General features: G+C 57.9%; 1 protein-coding gene across 1 annotated transcript in view; it reads left to right on the forward strand.

Annotated features, from left to right (window-relative positions):
• ZC3H4 (zinc finger CCCH-type containing 4) overlaps window positions 1-18,104 on the forward strand; it is a 37,619-nt gene that overhangs the window by 14,838 nt on the left and 4,677 nt on the right. The window contains exons 3-13 of the mRNA XM_090261307.1: window positions 2,361-2,580; window positions 2,886-2,996; window positions 5,226-5,448; window positions 6,590-6,741; window positions 7,455-7,551; window positions 7,658-7,797; window positions 8,351-8,458; window positions 9,297-9,408; window positions 9,961-10,070; window positions 16,341-16,705; window positions 16,859-17,202. Coding sequence (XP_090117433.1) covers window positions 2,361-2,580; window positions 2,886-2,996; window positions 5,226-5,448; window positions 6,590-6,741; window positions 7,455-7,551; window positions 7,658-7,797; window positions 8,351-8,458; window positions 9,297-9,408; window positions 9,961-10,070; window positions 16,341-16,705; window positions 16,859-17,202 — 1,982 coding nt within the window. The remainder of the gene's footprint in view (window positions 1-2,360; window positions 2,581-2,885; window positions 2,997-5,225; window positions 5,449-6,589; window positions 6,742-7,454; window positions 7,552-7,657; window positions 7,798-8,350; window positions 8,459-9,296; window positions 9,409-9,960; window positions 10,071-16,340; window positions 16,706-16,858; window positions 17,203-18,104) is intronic.

The raw sequence follows: 18,104 nt of genomic DNA on the forward strand, positions 1-18,104 counted from the left end.
CGCTCTGGCAGGCTTCTCCTGTTCCGGGAGGGTCTTTTGCTCTTGGCGGTCGTGGGCTTTCTGGCTTTCAGCTGGACTTCTGGGGGCCCAGGCAGTTGCTGCCGCACCGCGTTCCCTCTCTCCCTGTCCTGGGATTCTGGGCGCTTTATGCCCACGTCCCTCTCAGCTTTTTCTTTCCAGACTAAAGTGTCAGGAGTGATGCTCCTCATAGCTTTTCTTTGTGGATACCAGCCTCTACCTCTCTGATCTGGCTCTGGGCCTTCCCCAGCTCCAGTGTGTCTGTCTGTCTCTCCTGGTGCTTCTCCTGAGGTGTGACCCCCTGGCCCGCCCCAGTGTTCCCCTCGGGTCCACATCTCGTCTCCAGTAACCCCTCTGCCAGAGTCTTCCCCAACTCCAGGCAGCAGGACGTGGCCTTGCCATTGAATAATAGCTTCTCCCTTGGATTGGCGAGCTCGCCAAAACCAGTTTCCCCAGTCAGGTGGCCCTTTTATTGTGGGTGAGGCCATTCCCGAAGAATTGCCTTACTCCCCTGAGACCTTCGCTTGGTGCCACCCCTCGTTCTGTGGGCCGCACCCAAGCCGGAAGGTGCCTCATTTGTCAGGAATGCTGCGTTCTCTAAAGTTTGCTGGGCGTCTTCCTGTGAGGCCCGCCCAGGACAGCCTTGCCCTTCACGAGTAAACAACACGAGACACCCATCGGTCACCTCTCTGTGTCGTTTCCTTTGAAACATTGAGAGTTCTGTGTCCTGCTTTCTGTGTTTGAGAGCTGCCCTTGACCTCTGGGGGTGTCTGTGGGGCTGGACCACCTGGGTTTTAAGCTGACCTGACCTCTTTGAATTGGGAGTGAGATTAACGAGAGCTTACACGGCTCCTCGGGAAGGTCTTGACGTTTAGGGAGCAGCACCAAGGCAGACAAAGGGAGTGACGCAGGGACAGGGCCGTGCAGGACCCTGGGAGAGGTGGTCAGCCTGCCGTTTCCCCACAGAGCCGGACGGAGCCGGGGCCTCCGGGGGCGGCCGCCGGAGGAGCCTGTCCCCGCGCGGAGCCCAGGGCCCATTTGCGCAGCCGAGGCCTGTTCTGCCTGGATTGGTTCCCTTTGTCATTGGCCCTCTGGGTCCCGGGTAGATCACGTTACTCTTCATCGGCTGCCTTCTGTCTGGGTCCCACTTAATTGCTAAGGCGTTGTTTTATGCCCTCTCACATACTCTTCCACGGTGTCATGCATGAGGAACTTTGGAAATGTTTTACATTTTTTAAATTTTATTTATTTATTTAAAAAACCAGCTTCTGTACTTGTGAGAACTGTGTCTGTGGGTTTGGCTGAAAAATTGGGTTCTTTTCCCAACTTCTCCTTTCTTAGCCCTCTTTGTCCCCCCACCCCACCCCACCTTGTAGATATTTAGATATTCAGAGTCCTGTTGGCAGCATCTGTCATATCGCAAAGAGCACTTCTGTTTTTTAAGAGAGCTGGGGATTGGAGTGGTACGTGAGGAAGCTGACAGAGTCCGAAAATCTAGGCTTGAGCCACAGGGTCCCCAGAGGTGAGGCAGGTCAGGGTGGAAACAAGGGGGTGCGCAGCAGTGGGGGCTGACCCCTCCTGCAGGCACTGACTGCTGTCAGGTAAGGACCGCAAGAGGGGTCTGGAGCCGGACCCTTCTCCGCGCCCCTCAGCGCCCCCTGCCTCCAGCCTAGAGCCGTGGAGCTGATGGTGTGGGTCAGGCCCCGGAGTCTGGTCACGAGCGGGTGTGATGGCACGTTTGTGTCCTCAGGCCTGTGGCAGGGCCCGGGGATCAGCAGGCTGCCCCTGGTTCAGGACCATGGCCTTCCCGCCACTGTGCACAGCTCCCACCCTCAGCCCACAGGACACAGCCGTAGCTGGGGCCGAGCGGGGACCCCAGGCCATGTGCCCGGGAGGGGGGCTGCTCTGTCTGTGGTCAGGTGAATTTCGGAATGGCTCCGAAGCTGTTGTACAGGTTTCTTGACTGTAGGACTTCTGGGAACTTCTGTTACAGCATTAAGCGTGTGGTTCCCCCAGGTGGGGAATTCCCTCAACTCATCTGGCCATGGAACCTTGTCACTTCTCTTCTCAGAATTCTAGCCCTAGGGGGCAGTTGGGAAGATACTGTTCCAGCAGGGCCAGTCCCTGCCCCCTCTCCCCCAGCTCCGAGCAGGTAGCTGGGGGCTGATGCCGCCCTTTTGGGAGGAGGCAGTGGACCCCCTGTCCCTCCAAGGCCTCCGGCAGGGGTTACGGGTCTCGTCCATCAGTCAGGCCCTCGGTTCCTGTCGGCCTTGGCCAGCCCACAGCCCTCGGAGGTCTCCTCTCAAACCCATGTTTATGTTGGCTTTGGGGTTGGTTTGTAGGGAAGATGGTGAGTTGGAAGAAGGTGAACTGGAAGATGATGGGGCAGAGGAGACCCAGGATACCTCCGGGGGCCCTGAGAGGAGCCGGAAGGACAAGGGGGAGAAGCACCACAGCGATTCGGACGAGGAGAAGTCTCACAGGAGACTGAAGCGGAAGAGGAAGAAAGAGCGGGAGAAAGAGAAGAGGAGATCAAAGAAGAGGAGGAAATCTAAGCACAAAGTAGGTCTGCAGGGTTCACGGGGCCTGGCCTTGAACCTGGCCGAGAGCCCCAGGGGCCTCGCTTGTCTCCTCAGGCCAAAGAGCACGCTTATTGGTGGTGTTTTTCCTCCCCAAATTGGTGAGAGCCCTTTTTTTTAAAGAGTTGGTAGCTCATGCTCCATTGCCACTCAATGTCCCGAGGGGAGGTGTTCCCTGGAGCGCGCAGAGCCCTTAGGCACAGCCCAGCCGCACCTGTCCCATCCAGGCGGCTCCTCTAGGGCGGCCTGCCGGCAGCAGGCACGCTAAGCCCGCTTCTGTCATTGCAGCGCCACGCGTCCTCCAGCGATGACTTCTCCGACTTCTCCGACGACTCGGACTTCAGCCCCAGCGAGAAGGGGCACCGCAAGTACAGAGAGTACAGCCCGCCGTACGCGCCGGTGAGTGGCTGCAGGGCAGGGCCCCGCATAAAGCTGCGGTGCGTACTGAGCGCGCGGCCCTGTGCCGGGCGTTCCTGCAGGCACTGGTCGTGGGTCTTAATCCCGCGAGACTAGGTGTTTTCTTGATCCCCATTTTACAGGTGGGGAAACTGACACTCAGGAACCTCCACCAGGTTGCACAGCTCTGAGGTGCGGGAACGGGGGTCTGGACCCCGTCGGTGGCTGGTCTCTATTAAGCCACGCTGTTGGCACTTCGCGAGGCCTCCTCTCCCATGGCCTCGACGTGTGTCTCCTGTCCCCAGGGAAGATGCTCGTCTGTCCCTGTCGTAGCTGACTGTTTTCCACTTTCAGAAATGACTTTTGTGGAATATTGGCAAGAGAATAAAATGGTTACAGGAATAAATTATACGGTAGCTCTGACCCTGAACATAAAGTTCAATATTTGTTCAGTTTGCTTACTGTTTCCCCCAGCGAAACTGATAAGGAAAAACATCAACATAGATTTCCCAGTTTTGATAAAACATGCTTTTAAAGCAAGTAGCTCTTAAATATGTCCCGGGTATCCTATGACTCAGCATCATGCTTCATTACCGATGATTTATTGTAAGATACAGCTGACATTGATCTACTAACGTAGATTCAGACTTTAAACCTGAGGGAGGCAGGGAAGGGAGGCGACGCCATGACCTTTAACTGGGAACTAGGCGTTGGGATGTTTTAAGATCTGCTCAAGTCTGTCTACATGTTTTGTATTTTCTTTTTCTTATAATGAGTGTGGGTTATTTTAAAATAGACTATTTTTTAAAATATTTTATTTATTTTTAGAGAGAGGGGAAGGGAGGGGGAAAGAGAGGGAGAATAACACCAATGTGTGGTTGCCTCTCATGCGCCCCCAACCGGGGACCCGGCCTGCGACCCAGGCCTGTGCCCTGACTGGGAATCGAAGTGGAGATCCCCTGGTTCACAGGCCGGCACTCAATCTACTGGGCCAGGGCTAAATTAATAGACTATTTTTTAGAGCAGTTTAAGGTTAACAGAAAATTAAGCAGAGAATCCGGTGCCCCCCCACACACACACCCCCATTCTCCTGTTATTAACATCTTGCATTAAAGTGATACATGTGTTACAATTGATGAGCTGATATTGACACATTACTTAGTCCACACCTTTACTGTTAGGATTTTACAGTTCTTTGGGTTTTGACAAGTGCATAAAGTTATGCATTCACCACGCACCATCAGATAAAATAGTTTCAGTTCCCAAGAATCCCTCTGCTTTACCTGCCTGCCCTCCCTTCCTCGAGCTCCTATAGCAACCACCAGTCTTTTTACTGGCTCTGCAGTTCAGCCCTTTCCAGAATGGCAGGTGGGCTCATGCACTGTCTGGCCTTTTCCGTTTGGCTTTTTTCAGTTAGCAGTATGTGTTTACAGTTCCACTGTGTCCTTCCGTAGCTCCCTAGCTCATTGCTTTTAATTGCGGAATAATAAATACTCCGTTGTCCAGATGCACCACAGTGGGTCCATTCACTGCCTAAGGACATTTTGGTGGCTTCCATTTATATATATTTAACTTCATCCAGGATCTCTTGGTACTAGCACCCTTTTGAAAGCACCATTTAAAATGGCTTTCTAGCTCTGACCAGTGTGGCTCGGTTGGGCGTTTTCCATGAAGCAAAAGGTCGTTGGCTCGATTCCTGGTTAGGGCACATGCCTGCGTTGCAGGTTTGGTCCCTGGTCAGGGTGCTTACGAGAGGCAATGGAACGATGTTTCTCTCCCTCTATTTCCCTCCCTTCCCTCTCACTAAAAATAAATAAATACAATAAAACGGCTTCCTAGCTGGGTTGCCAAGCAAGTCATCAATTCCAAGGCCCCAGGACAGTTTTTACTGAGGAGCATCCCTCTTGCCTACCAGGCCCTCTCCCTGAATGAGATTTCTCTGTATCCCTGGGAAACAGCCCCTTTCCTTTTCTCCCTGGTTCTTCAGAAGGGGTCATGGGATCTGTTTCTCAATTTTCTTTTGAGCCATGGCTCCTTCTGAAGAATAGAAACATACAGGCCTCCTACCCAGATCTCACGTGGTGCGAACCAGTTCCCAGAGTGGCTGGGTGCTGGCGTCACCCCAGGGACAGCAGAGACACCCAGACAGCTGTGTTGGTTGAGGGGACAGTGGGGATGCCGGTGGTCTGCGCCCGCGGCCCCAGGGCCTGCTCACCATGCTGTCCCGGTCAGTCCCACCAGCAGTATCCCCCGTCGCATGCCACGTCCATGCCCAAGAAGCCCTACTCCAAGATGGACACCAAAGGCTACAGTGCGTACGAAGGCTACGACAGCGAGCAGTACGGGGACTACGAGGGCGACGAGGACGAGGACATGGGCAAGGAGGACTACGATGACTTCACCAAAGAGCTGAACCAGTACCGGCGCGCCAAGGAGGGCAGCAGCCGGGGCCGAGGTGGGACCCGCGGCTCCTCTCCTCCAGGGCGTCTGAGCAGACCTGGTGTGGGGCTGGGGGCTGGTGCAGAGCGAAGCAGTCCTGGTTGGCGCAGTGCCCACCGAGCCCCAAGTCCACGGTCATTCAGGGCTGAGAGAGAAGCACAGAGGTGGGGCCTGGGGGAGTTAGCCACCTGAGGAGAGAGGCCAGGGCCGAGGCCCTGGTTGGGATGGAGCCAGGCTGGTATGAGGCAGGGAGACGGAGGAGAGAGGAGAGGGACAGCTTCTCACATCCCGGCCAGGGTACCTGATGGCGGGCTGCCCCAACCCCCATCGGCCTCCTCCCCCAGCCTCCCGGCTCTTATCACCTGGCCAGGTGTGACTGCAGCCCATGGGGCGGCCACACCTCCGAACCTTGAACTGTGGCGGTTAGGAGGGTGGTGCAGGAGGGCACAGTGCCAGAGACCCGGCCTGGCCTTAGACCCACCCCAAGGGGGCTTCCAGAACCTTCCAGCTGAGCGGTTCTTAGCCCCACCTCAGGCCCAACTGTTATTTGAGTGGCCGTTCATCCCGTCTTCCTTTCGGCAGTCTTTCACGGGCGCCTCCCTGACAGGCCCTGCCCTCGGGGAGACTGTAGCAGCGCCCGCTGTCCCGTGGGGGGAGAGAGCAGGCCGCCGTGGAAGTTGAAGTTTTCTAGTGGTCTCATTAAAGAGTAAAAGCTAAGAGACGAAATTAATTTTAACAATATATCTTATCCACCTAATACACTCTAAATCTTATTCCAACACGTAAGCAGAATAGGCAGATGTGATATTTTACATTCCTTTTTTTTTTCCACTAAGTCTTTGAAACCAGATGTGCTTTATAGTCACAGTGTCTCTTAGTTTGGAAGCTACATTTCAGGTGCTCAGTAGCCACATATGGCTAGTGGCTGCTGTATTGAACAGGGCGGAGGGAATGCTGTAGCAGTCACGTGCCCACAGTACTGAGGCACCGCCATCCAGGGGACCAGGGGAGCTAGTAGTCTGCCTGGAGACGCTGGGAAGGCTTCTTGGAGGAGGAGGATCAGGATGAAATGGTTGCCCTCAGGGGCAAACAGTGGGTTAGTCTCTTGCTAGTGGGCTCTGCTCCCGCTCAGGTGCTCGCTTTCTGAATCACTGCAGGCAGCCGAGGCCGTGGCAGGGGCTACCGGGGCCGAGGAAGCCGCGGAGGGTCCCGAGGCCGAGGCATGGGCCGGGGCAGCCGAGGCAGGGGCCGGGGCTCCATGGGAGACCACCCAGAGGATGAAGATGACTTCTATGATGATGAGATGGATGTAAGGTTTTCTCCTGCCTGGGGCTGGGGTGGCCAGTGGGCTGCATGAGCTGTTGGGGTGGCCTGTGAGACTTGGGAGGAGAGAGAGCATGAGATGGCTGGTTTACGTGTCTTACGTGTTCATGTATGATTTTCGAACCAAGGAAACCTTATATTGTTCAAATTGTAAAGATAACGAGCGGTGAGTGCGAAAATTACATCATCCTCCCACTGCTGTCCCAGTGACTTTGTTCCCGACCCTGCAGACAGGGTTGCTGGGTGTGCCCTGAAATGTTTAGGGTTTGCATTTGGGTGCCTGTTTATTCACCCTGCTGTGTGCGCGCGCACACGCACACCCGCATGCACACGCACACGCTCATGCACGCATACACATGCACCTGCCCTCTCGAGGAGGAGAGCTGCCACACTCACTATCCTGCCGCTGGCGAGACCTTTCTGTGCGTTCCTTGTTACAGCCGTCCAGCCGCCCTCTGTGCACGGGGGTGCCCTGATGGCTCGGCTCAGGGGTGGGTGTTGTAAGAAGTAGGACCACCCACTGCTCAGGCTGCGGCGCGTGCGGTGGGGGCGCAGGCCAGAGGCCCGGGCTGCTTACCTGATCTGAGTCTGAAGTTGTCCTTGAAACAAAAAGGCAAAAGGGGCAGAATGTGTAGTTGGGGACGGCCTCCTTTTTCCCCATGTGACGCCTCCCTTTGCGGCTTCTTTCTGAACCCCCAGTATGGAGAGTGTGAGGAGCCCATGGGGGATGACGATTACGACGACTACTCCAAGGAGCTGAACCAGTACCGCCGGTCCAAGGACGGCCGCGGCCGAGGTGGGCAGGGGGCCCGGGCGGGGACGGGCGGGGGCTCCCCTCTGGCAGCTGCTGGCGTCGGGCTCTGGGGAGAGGCAGCAGCCGGCGCCGTCTCTCTCCGCTGCAGGGTTAAGTCGGGGCCGTGGCCGGGGGTCCCGAGGCCGAGGCAAAGGGATGGGCCGGGGCCGCGGGCGAGGCGGCGGCCGAGGAGGGATGCACAAGGGCGGCGTGAACGACGACGACGACTTCTACGAGGACGACATGGGCGTGAGTCGGCTCTTCTTTCCCACCCTGGGTTCCTTCTCTCTCTACCGAGGTGTCCTCTGAGGCTGCCCCTGTCCCCTGCTCCCAGCAGCCGTTCCCATGGGGCTGATCAGCACTGATCATCTCTCCCAGGGCCTGTGCCGCTGGCGAGACCCTGTTTTTAAAGTCATGTCTGTGTAGCACCTGCAGTCACTCGTAATGAGTCTCCAAGATGCAGATGGTTCTAGGTGACCACCCAGTTAGGCCTGGAGACCTTCACAGGAGGTGCCCCTGCCTCCAGGAGGCGGTGTGTCCTGCACGGGCATGCGTGCGGGTGTCTTCATGGCCAGACTGGTCCCGGGCTGGCGCTCCGTGTGGTGGGGCTCAGACTCCACGTGGCCTCGGTGTCAGGTGTAACGGGCTGCCCACCAACACAGGGACACTGTCACCCCACCGGCCAGCTCCTGCTGCTCTCACTCACTCAGAGGCTGTCTGCCTGGGTCCCCCTAGGCCGCACGGGGCCCTCCCTGCCCCTCCTTTCATCCCCCTTTACGTTCACGCCCGGTGTTCCTAACAGGACGGCGGTGGAAGCTACCGGAGGAGTGACCATGACAAGCCCCACCAGCAGTCCGACAAGAAAGGCAAAGTCATCTGCAAATACTTCGTGGAGGGGCGCTGCACGTGGGTAAGGGGCCAGAGGGCCTGTTGCCCAGAGCAGGGCAGCGACCTTTCGGAGGATCTGCGGACCCCTGGGAATGTTCCAGAGGCCCCACTCACTGGGGGCCATGCTCGGGAAGGGTGGGAGTGATTGTCTGACTACCAAGATGTGCCCATGGGGCCCAGGAGACTTGGTTGCCTTCTCAGGGGGACTGAGGGGCCAGAGCAACGTGACACACCTGGGGATTTCTGGTGTGGGGGGAAGTTGTTTTGGCTAAAGTTTTCAACTATGGGTTGATGCTAATGCAAAGATGTAACATTCTGGTTAGTTACTGAACTTTAATGTTGGAAAGGGAATTATTAAGACACTTTTAGAAAAGGAGGGGTGGGAACCAGGCCTGTCTTGAAGGTCCCAGCAGGATTTGGGGCCACAAGATGGACCAGTGACCACAGAATTCTCTAGGAAACAGTATAACCCAACGATAGTTCTGTCAGATAACTTTTTATTCTCATTTAATGGCGGTGGGCAGATACCGGGAAACATGCACCCAGGGACGCTGTACCTGTGTATGTATATTAGAAAAGAGAGAGAGAGAAGGGGAAGAAGGGAAGGAGAGGGAGGCGTTAGGAGGCGGCAGTGGAATGGAGACGGGAGGAGGGGAGACAAGGGCTGGAGAGAGAGGAGCACACCCGTGGCAGAGGCGTGAAGTTGGGAGGAAGCCTGTCCTTTCCCTGAGGGAAGCAGGGGGATTTGTTCTGCCGCTGCCACCGCTGTGCTTCAGTGGGGACCGGGTAGTGTCCCCCTCTGTGGAAGGCGCACGCGGGGCTTACGCACCCCGCCTGACCGGCCACTGCTCCTCTTCCAGGGAGACCACTGCAACTTCAGTCATGACATCGAGCTCCCGAAGAAGCGGGAGCTGTGCAAGTTCTACATCACCGGGTTCTGTGCCCGCGCCGAGAACTGCCCCTACATGCACGATATCCTTTGGTGCCCACGCACGCTCCAACCGAAGGGGCAGGCGCCTCTCCGTGCTGGTGACGCGGCGTTTGTGCCTGTCCCTTCCCGCCGCCACCATGTCCGCTTTCTGTGCGCCTGCATCTCACTGAACCCTCACGTCTGTCTGATGCCGGGCCTGCTGTTCCGTTCTGCAGATGGGGAAACCGAGGCACACGTAGTGCGTGTTCTCTTAACATACACTCCTGAGACTGGCCTGATACCATTACCTGTTCCCTTCCCAAGCCTTTTCCAATGGGCGGCGGAGCCGCGGGCCCGCCAGTGACCTTCCCCGTTCTGTTGAGGGGGGCTTCGAGGATGCAGCCCCGAGGGCCGCGCGGTGGGGCGGGAAGCACTGCAGCAGGAGTCTTGGGAACCGGGGTCTTGCCTTGGGTCTGCTGCCAACCCCCTGAGCAACCCTGAGCGAGTCACTTCTCCTCTCTGGGCTTCATTTCCTCATCTCTCGAGCATGACGTTGGATTCTGCCCTCGGGTGGGTTCCATGAGATGAAGCATTTGCCTTAACTTGCCGCGTACGTGATTTTCCGTGTAAGTTATACCACACGACTGGGAACTGCATCAATGGGGACGACTGCATGTTCTCCCACGACCCTCTGACCGAGGAGACGAGAGAGCTCTTGGACAAGGTAACGTCCGCGGGCAGTGTCACCACAGCCGACGGGAACCGGGAGCGGAGCCTTCCGTCGCCACCCGCTGGCCTTTGTGCGGGAGCAGAATTCCCAGCTGCGTTGGTCTGGAGCTGGGCCGTTGGAAGGAGGCAGTGGGGACTGTTCTCGCCTGCGGGGGGCGCTGAGGTGGTCACACACGTGTCATGTCTGCAGCCAGCGCGGTTTCCACTGGGGCAGCTGCACAGAAGGAGGTGTGTCTGGTGCGTCCCCAAGCATATCCTTGTGGTGTCTCAGCTGCCCTTCAGAGGGAGCCCGTGGCACGCGGTGAGGAGAGGGGGCTTGGGACAGGTTCTGTTCTGAATCAAATGTCAGATGGTTCCGTCTATTAAATGGTAAAAACAGTTACAGGGGAACTGGAGGTTCAGGGCTGGTGGGGACACTTCGTCCGTTGGGTGAGGTGTCAGGACTCTCAGGCTCGCTAGCTGACATTTGAAACTCACCCAAGTATCTGTTGTTCTCCCTGAGGAGTCTAGGACTTTGGGATTCCCAGGGTCCTGTCCTTGGTTTCCTAATACATCCACGGGAATCGGAGAGAATGTGTCCTTTCAAATGAAGGCTTTCCTGCCTTCTAGTTTGCAGATGGTTTGAGAAGTTGGCTATTTTTTTAAGATTGGAAAGAATCGAGCCCTGACGGGTGTGGCTCCATTGGCTGGAGTGTCGTCTCATAACTGAAAGGTTGCGGGTTCGATTCCCAGTCAGGGCATGTGCCTAGGCTGTAGTTTCGATCCCTGGTCTGGGCGCACGCAGAAGGCAACCCGTAGATGTTTCTCTCTCCTCTCTCTAAAAGCAGTGAAAAAATGGCACTGGGTGAGGATTTAAAAAAAAAAAAGAATGGAAAGGATCAGGCTCCCAGTCAGCTTGATGACTCCATCCATGGGTGACAGCCTTGTGTCAGGGGCTGCCGGCGCTGCCTCGGGGTGAGCGGAAAGCCACACGCAGGCCGGGCAGGAGAGCTCTGCTCCTGGGGGCGGAGGAGCAGGAGAAGTTGGGAAAAGCTCTTACTCGGGTGGGGCCTAACCCAGGGCTAGGGCTTGGTCATCGCAGACATGTAGGGTCTGTGGGCTTTCCCCCGGTGAGGGGTGGGCGCAGCCACGGTGCCGTCCTTTCTCCTGTGAAGAACTGAGCAGTGCCTGGCGAGGGCTGCCCCCTGCTGGAGGCTCCGAGTGTGCCTTCCAGGCCAGCGCTGCCGATGGGAAACATGCCGGAGCCACACGTTTGCGTTTTCTCTTACTGTCCACCTACTAGTTTTGCAGCACAATTTTAATAGAAAGGTTTCACTGATAACTGCACAATTTATAGGATGTGGGCAGAGAAACATCGAGAGTGACTATAAAGTGGACAGTCTTGTAAATCACAGGCTACCACATACTTAATTTTAAATGTTCTAGTAGCCACATTTAAAGAAATGAAAAGGAACATACGAATTTAACTTTAAAAACATGTCTTGAGGAGACTTCAACGGGCTCTCGAAGTGGGCCGGGAGTTCCCCTTCCCCCCTTCCCTTGTTCCTGTGGGCCCTCGAGGTGGACCGGGAGCCCCCTCTTACCTCTAACCCCTTTTCCTCCCTTCCCTCAGTGAATCTGGGTGTGGGGGGAAAACATATTTAGCTCAACGTATCCGTGTTCGAAGTGTCACTTTAGCCAGTAATAAATGATGGGAAAAAGTAAGATTGGGTGGGCGTTCTACGTCCCGAGAATGGGGCACTGTGTCCATACTTCAGGCACCCAGGGGCCACACACGGCCAGGGGCCGCCGCCTGGGCCAGCGCGGCTCTAGACGCCCTAATCAAACCCAAAGCAAACAAGGGGGCACGTCTCAGCTTCTGCCCACACACACTTTGAAAGCGTTGGTGTTATCCCCTGTATTAGGTCACGTCTCAGTGGGTTAAAATTGAGTGTAGAGCCTAGAGATCCACTCTGGAATCGAATTTGTGTGGCCGGAAAGTAAAACTCACCATATGCCTTTAGGACGGGTCTGCCATTTCCTTCTCGCCCAAATAGCTGGTGCCCCAGGGCTGGGGGCTGGCGCCCACACTGTGATTTCCCCTTGGGACTGGGCCTCAGCTGCCCTGTCCTGACGTGTCTGGGCTCTCGTCCGTCTGCTTTATTTTCCCACTACTCCTAACCCTCCTGTCCGTCTGGACGCCTCTCCGCAGCCGGCCACTCTAGGGTTGGGGACGTGCCTGCCTGTGGGGTTGGCGACGGCTTTTATGTGGGAGCAGCTGGCAAGAGTAACGCAAAGAATTCCCTCCAGCAGATGGCCCCTTCGCTCCATCGCTCGTTCCCACGTTGGCTTATATCCGTGCGCATGTGTTTATTTTTTCTTGAGTCATTTGAAAGTAAGTTGCGTACCTTATGGCTCTCCACCCTTAAGTCCTTCAGTTACACTTCGTTGCTTTGTGGTCAGGCTTGCGAGGGGGAGGGAAAGTGTGTATCCAGGGGGCTGCCCCTGTCTGATGTGCTCATCTGTGAGTTTTGACAGTGACGTAGCCATTCCATCACCAAAAGCTCCTTTGTGCCCCTTTAGAGTCAGCGTTTCCCCGGTCTCCAGCCCCTGTCAGCCCCTGGTCTGTTTTCCATCCCTGTAGTTTGTCTTTTCAAGAATGTCATATAAATAGGTTTATACAGAACGTGGCTTTTAAAAGTGTGTGTGTGCTTACACAGCCTTCCGCATCTGGCTTCTTTGACTGGGCCAACGCATCTGAGATGCATCCATGTAGGTTGTTGCTGAGGGGCGCCCCATTGCATGGATCATTTAAGTGTTTTATCCAGCCATCAACCGAAGAACACTTGGTTTTTGTTTCCATTGTGGGGCAGAAATTGAGAATTTTTAACCAACTGGCAGGAGCTTACTGCTGTACCCTGGTGGCCCTTGGCCCAGAGGCCCCCCGTGTGTCTGTGGGTGTGGTGGGCCTGTGACCCTGGGTCCCTCTGAAGCAGGCCTGGTAGGGGAGCCGTGCGCCCCGCAGGGCCTGGCTGTCTTGTTCGTCTGTGGCGAGGGTCCCGGGAGCCTGTCCTCACTGCTGGAGAGGCCCCTCCACTGCATCTTTGATGAAGGAACGCATGGCTGGTTTGGATTCAGCTCTTCTGGTGGGAACATTGTTCCCTCTTGTGTTTCACGCGTGGCACATGTTTTATGGGTCAGTGTCCCGGGCACTAATACAGCTCAGCCCCTGCTTTTGAGGCAGCACTTGAGACCCAGGTGGGAGCCCGTGAGTGGGTGCGGCAGGGAGCGCGTCTGCATCCCAGGAGGAGTCCTCATCAGGACATTGCGGGGTCTGAACAAGGGGTGGGAGAGCCTAAGTCCTGGAACGGAGGAGGTGTTCTCCCGCCACCGGCAGGCTGCGTGCAAGGTGGGGCTCCTACCCCGCGTGGGATGGAGGCGGGAGCCCCAACCGCAGGGCAGGCTAGAGGCTGCGCTGCTGAGGGAGGCCGGCCCCAGGGGGGCGCTCAGAGCGGCGCTGCCCTGGGTCTCGTGCGGGAGAGCCGCGGGCAGTCTGCTCACCGTGAGTTTACTCAGTGCTGGCAAATGGCAGGGAAAGGGTCACCGCAGCCTTGGGCCCCAGAGCTGGCGGTCTGATGGAGAAGGGGACACTGGCCAGGGCCCGTGCGTGCCAAGTGGTACGGAGAAGCACCTAGTCCTGGGAGGCCGGCATCTGGGGGCCTGAAGGAAGGATGGGCATCGGGTGGGCGTGTGGCAGGGAGGGACTGAATGGCGCATCCTGCATGGGAGCTTGGGTGGCAGGGGGAGTGTGGCACATCTAGGGGACGGTAGTGGTCAAGCTTGTTCTTGTTCAGTGAGGTGCAGCCGTGTTCGGTTCTGCCTTTCACCGGAGGGCATGAGCTGCCTTTGAAAGGATCTAGCGGGGCGGGGGCACGGCCATCTTTGTGACTGAAGGCTGCTGCCCTGGTGGCAGAGAGCGGTGGGGAGACCAGACAGGAGGCCAAGGCAGCGGGGCAGGGTGCCAGTCCGACAGTGAGGCAGGGGCTGAGGTGGGCGGGTGAGCTGCCCGGGAGGGCCGGGCACCCACTCCAGGCCAGTGTTCAGGTGTGGGGCTAGGAGGAGGGAGGAGTCGGGGGTGGCACCCCAGCTCATGGCTGCGGTGGGAACGTGGCACTTGTGGGACGAGGTGGGACCAGGTGCAGATGGTGCCTGCGGCTTAGACCGGTGTGCAGGCGAGACCCGCCGGAGCGGAGCCCCAAGCAGTCGGCTGGCCTCAGCCCAGCGGCTTCACCCCTGAGCGCCCCTGCCCGGCGCTCCCGTCATTTGTTTTCCTCGCTCCTTTGTCCACCAAGTGTGTCCTGGGCAGCGGGGACACAGTGATGAGGAGACAGGATTCGATCCTCGGCCAGGTCCTGGTCACTCACCACGATCCGGGTGACAGAGAGACCGTGCATGGAGCCCAGAGGCCCTCCCGCAGGCAGACACTCCGGGCTCAGTGCGCCAGCCCCAGGGGATGGTGGGCAGGAAGTGAAGAGGGAGGGAGGCGTGTGGCGCGCAGGGGACGCAGCCCGAGCACCGGTGCACACTCAGCGGAGGAACTGAGAGGGGCCCCCAGCCGCCAGGCGCGCCGCTGCAGGGCTGCTCGGGGCCGTGTCTCCCACCTGCAGCGGCGTGTTCATGTTCCCGTTCAGCAGGTCCTCCTGTGCTAGAGGTCCACACGGGCCACACCTTGAGTGACAGGATTTGAAGGGACCAATGTTTTCCACTGGTTGGCTTTCCAAGTTTTTCATCTCCCTGGAGCCAAATTTTTCTTGCACCCTGTCGCCCCAGGGTCCAGATGCCACTGCTGATTGTCAGGAGACAGGGAAGCCCAGAGCTGCCTGCCACCTGCCTGGGGGGTCCTGCCTCTGCCACCGCATCCCCACCATCCTGGGTGGATGCACATTGGAGACTCAGGGCCCAGTGGGTTTGCTGGGGGCTGGTCAAGTAGGTAGCCTCTTCCTGGCATGTGCCCAAATTCCTGACCCCCAGAAGGAAAGGGGGCGTCCAGCAGGAAGCACGTTGTGTGTAGAGTTCAGGCGCAGGGAGCCCCCCACTTATCAGTCAGGGGATGCTGGGAACCGTGTCGAAACCCAGGTTCGCAGACGCCAGCCAAGGCCAATGTTGCCAAGCCTGCCGAGGAGAGCGGCCAGGCCTGCTGTGTTTTTCTGCTCAGGTCCTCGCTGGGGAGGCGTTCTGCTCACATCCAGACTGTGGAAGTGTCCGTCTGCCCGTCTCGGGCCCTGTGCTGGGTCCCAGCGCCGGCACCGCAGGGCGTCGGGCAGCCTTCAGGTGGGCCAGGAGCGAGCCCGGCTGCAGCAGCACGTCGTCCGCCGGAGCCTGGGCAGAGCTCTGGATGCAGGCGGCCGGACAGTCGCTCTGTGGACCTTTAATAGGAGCCCCACAGTTAGGAATGGAGGGAGAAGCACCTGCCTGGGGAGTGGCCGGGCCCTGCAGGGGGAGAGCTCGGTGCTCGGCAGACCGGCATGGGCTGGGCGCTCAGGCAGGAGGAGTCCTGGGCCCCCTGGGAGGAAAGGAAGCCTCCTGGGTGCTGTGCAGTGTCCGAGAGCCCCGCCCCGCCGTCAGGCCCTGCGGGTCGTGGGAATGAGCTGCGGCTTGGTGGCGCGTGCAGTGAGAGGCCCTTAAAATCCAAACAGGACAGTGGCCCGTTAGCCCGCAGTAATGGGTGACACACACTGCAACGTGGGTGACCTTTGAAAACATCCTGCCGGGTGAAAGAAGTTGGGCACAGAAGACCCCATATTGGAGGACGCCATTTCTATAAAATGTCCAGAATTGGGAAGTTTCTAGAGATGGAGAGCAAATGAGTGGTTGCCAGGGCTGAAGGGAAGGGAAATGGGAATGACTGCTTATGGGTAAGGGGCTTCTTTGGACTGATGGAAAGTTCTAGAACTACACAGAAGTGGTAGTTGGACAACTTCATGAATGTGTTTAATGCCACTGAATTGTACGCTTGAAAGGGGTGAAATCGTGTGTTTTATGTTACGTGTATTTCGCTGCAGGACAGGCGTGGCGCCCGGCCCACGGTCACAGGGGGCGCAGCACTGGCGCGGAGCAGTGATTTCCGTGCCAGAGGCTTGGCAGTCATTGACCTTGTGCTGTAGGGCCTTCACTCGGGATCTTGTGATTTAGGGTTTTCCTCAGTAACTCGAGCTCTCAGCACTGGCAGGTCCACCCAGCCTGACTCCTGTCCTGACTGTCCCTGCCTCTGTCCTTCCCACCGCAGATGCTGGCGGATGACGCAGAAGCAGGTGCTGAGGACGAGAAGGAAGTTGAGGAACTGAAGAAGCAGGGCATCAACCCCCTGCCCAAACCGCCCCCTGGCGTGGGCCTCCTGCCCACCCCACCCCGGCCCCCCGGCCCCCCAGCCCCGACCTCTCCAAACGGCAGGCCCATGCAGGGCGGCCCCCCGCCCCCGCCCCCACCCCCTCCTCCACCCCCCGGGCCCCCGCAGATGCCTATGCCGGTGCACGAGCCACTGTCCCCACAGCAGCTGCAGCAGCAGCAGGACATGTACAACAAGAAGATCCCTTCCTTGTTTGAGATCGTGGTACGGCCCACGGGGCAGCTGGCCGAGAAGCTGGGTGTGAGGTGAGTGCCGGGCCTGTCGCTGGGAGCCCGGTGAGCAGCCTGCAGCTCCGAGCCGTTGGAGGCCTGGGCCCAGCCCTCCGCTGCTCACTGTGTGGGGCCCCCACGTCTCCTTCCTCTGCAGCCCCTCTCACAGGCACCCTTTCCTCCTCCTAGGTTCCCTGGACCCGGAGGACCCCCAGGGCCAATGGGCCCTGGGCCCAATATGGGACCCCCAGGGCCGATGGGAGGTCCGATGCATCCCGACATGCACCCGGACATGCACCCAGACATGCACCCTGACATGCACCCGGACATGCATCCTGACATGCCGATGGGCCCGGGCATGAACCCCGGCCCACCCATGGGACCTGGTGGCCCCCCAATGATGCCCTATGGCCCTGGAGACTCCCCACATTCTGGAATGATGCCCCCCATCCCACCAGCCCAGAACTTCTATGAGAACTATTACCAGCAGCAGGAAGGCATGGAGATGGAGCCGGGACTCATGGGGGACCCAGGTATGCAGGGCTCGGGGGGGCCGGGGGGCTGCTGGGCTGACACAGTGGAACACAGGAAGGCTCAGCCTCTCTTCTCCCATCTCTGACCGCATGACTCCAACTCCATCTCTGTCCCATGAGTGGTTGAATGTTTTTCGTGACAGAGTCGCTACCCTATTGAAGCCAAAAGGAGTATTATGATTATTGTCACTAAAATTTTAGTTTCTTAGGCATTTTGCTTGTTGTTCCTGGAGTCAGGAGCGCGGGAACTTAGAGGGGCAGGTGTGGACCAGTGTCGGGCTAAGAGGTTGAAGTGACTTCATCAAAGCAACCTCCTTCCAGATAGTTCTTGGCTTGGGGCTGCCAGTGTTGGCCTTGTGAGTCTGCTTGTTTTGTCCCCACGTCTGACCATTTTCCTTTCTCCTCTCCTTCCTTCCTTGTTAAAATAAGAACGTGTGTTGGTAACGACGATGCTGCTGCTAGTGTGCAGCCTTTGGAAAGGATGGGCGCCCTGGGCGCGGTCCTGGCCTGAGTGCATTTGAGGGGAGGGAAACAGGCAGCTTTGATCATTGCTGGAAGTAGCTGGGGGCGCTGGGGGAGAGGGACAGGGCCACAGCCCTGGGAGGTGACGGGGAGTGACTGGGACGGAGGGGAGCAGGCACAGCCGGGCGGAGGCCCCAGCCAGTCAGCTTGTTTGAGAGAAGCCAAGGCAGCGTGGGCCTTGGAGAGGGAGGACAAGGGAGGGGAGTCCCGGTGCAGGGGCTGTCGTCATGGCGAGGTGACCTCATTGAAAGAATGATGGGGTACAAGCGGAGGAACGAGAGGAGGTGGATGGTGGGGCAGGAGCGGAATCAGGGAAGCTTCTGGGCTGCCGTGGAGTCCTGGGCAGAGGCAAGCCGGGTAGCAGTGGGAGGTGGCCGGGA

This window comes from Furipterus horrens, unplaced genomic scaffold (genome assembly GCF_987537825.1).
Source record: "Furipterus horrens unplaced genomic scaffold, mFurHor1.1.pri manual_scaffold_13, whole genome shotgun sequence".
Lineage (NCBI taxonomy): Eukaryota > Metazoa > Chordata > Mammalia > Chiroptera > Furipteridae > Furipterus > Furipterus horrens.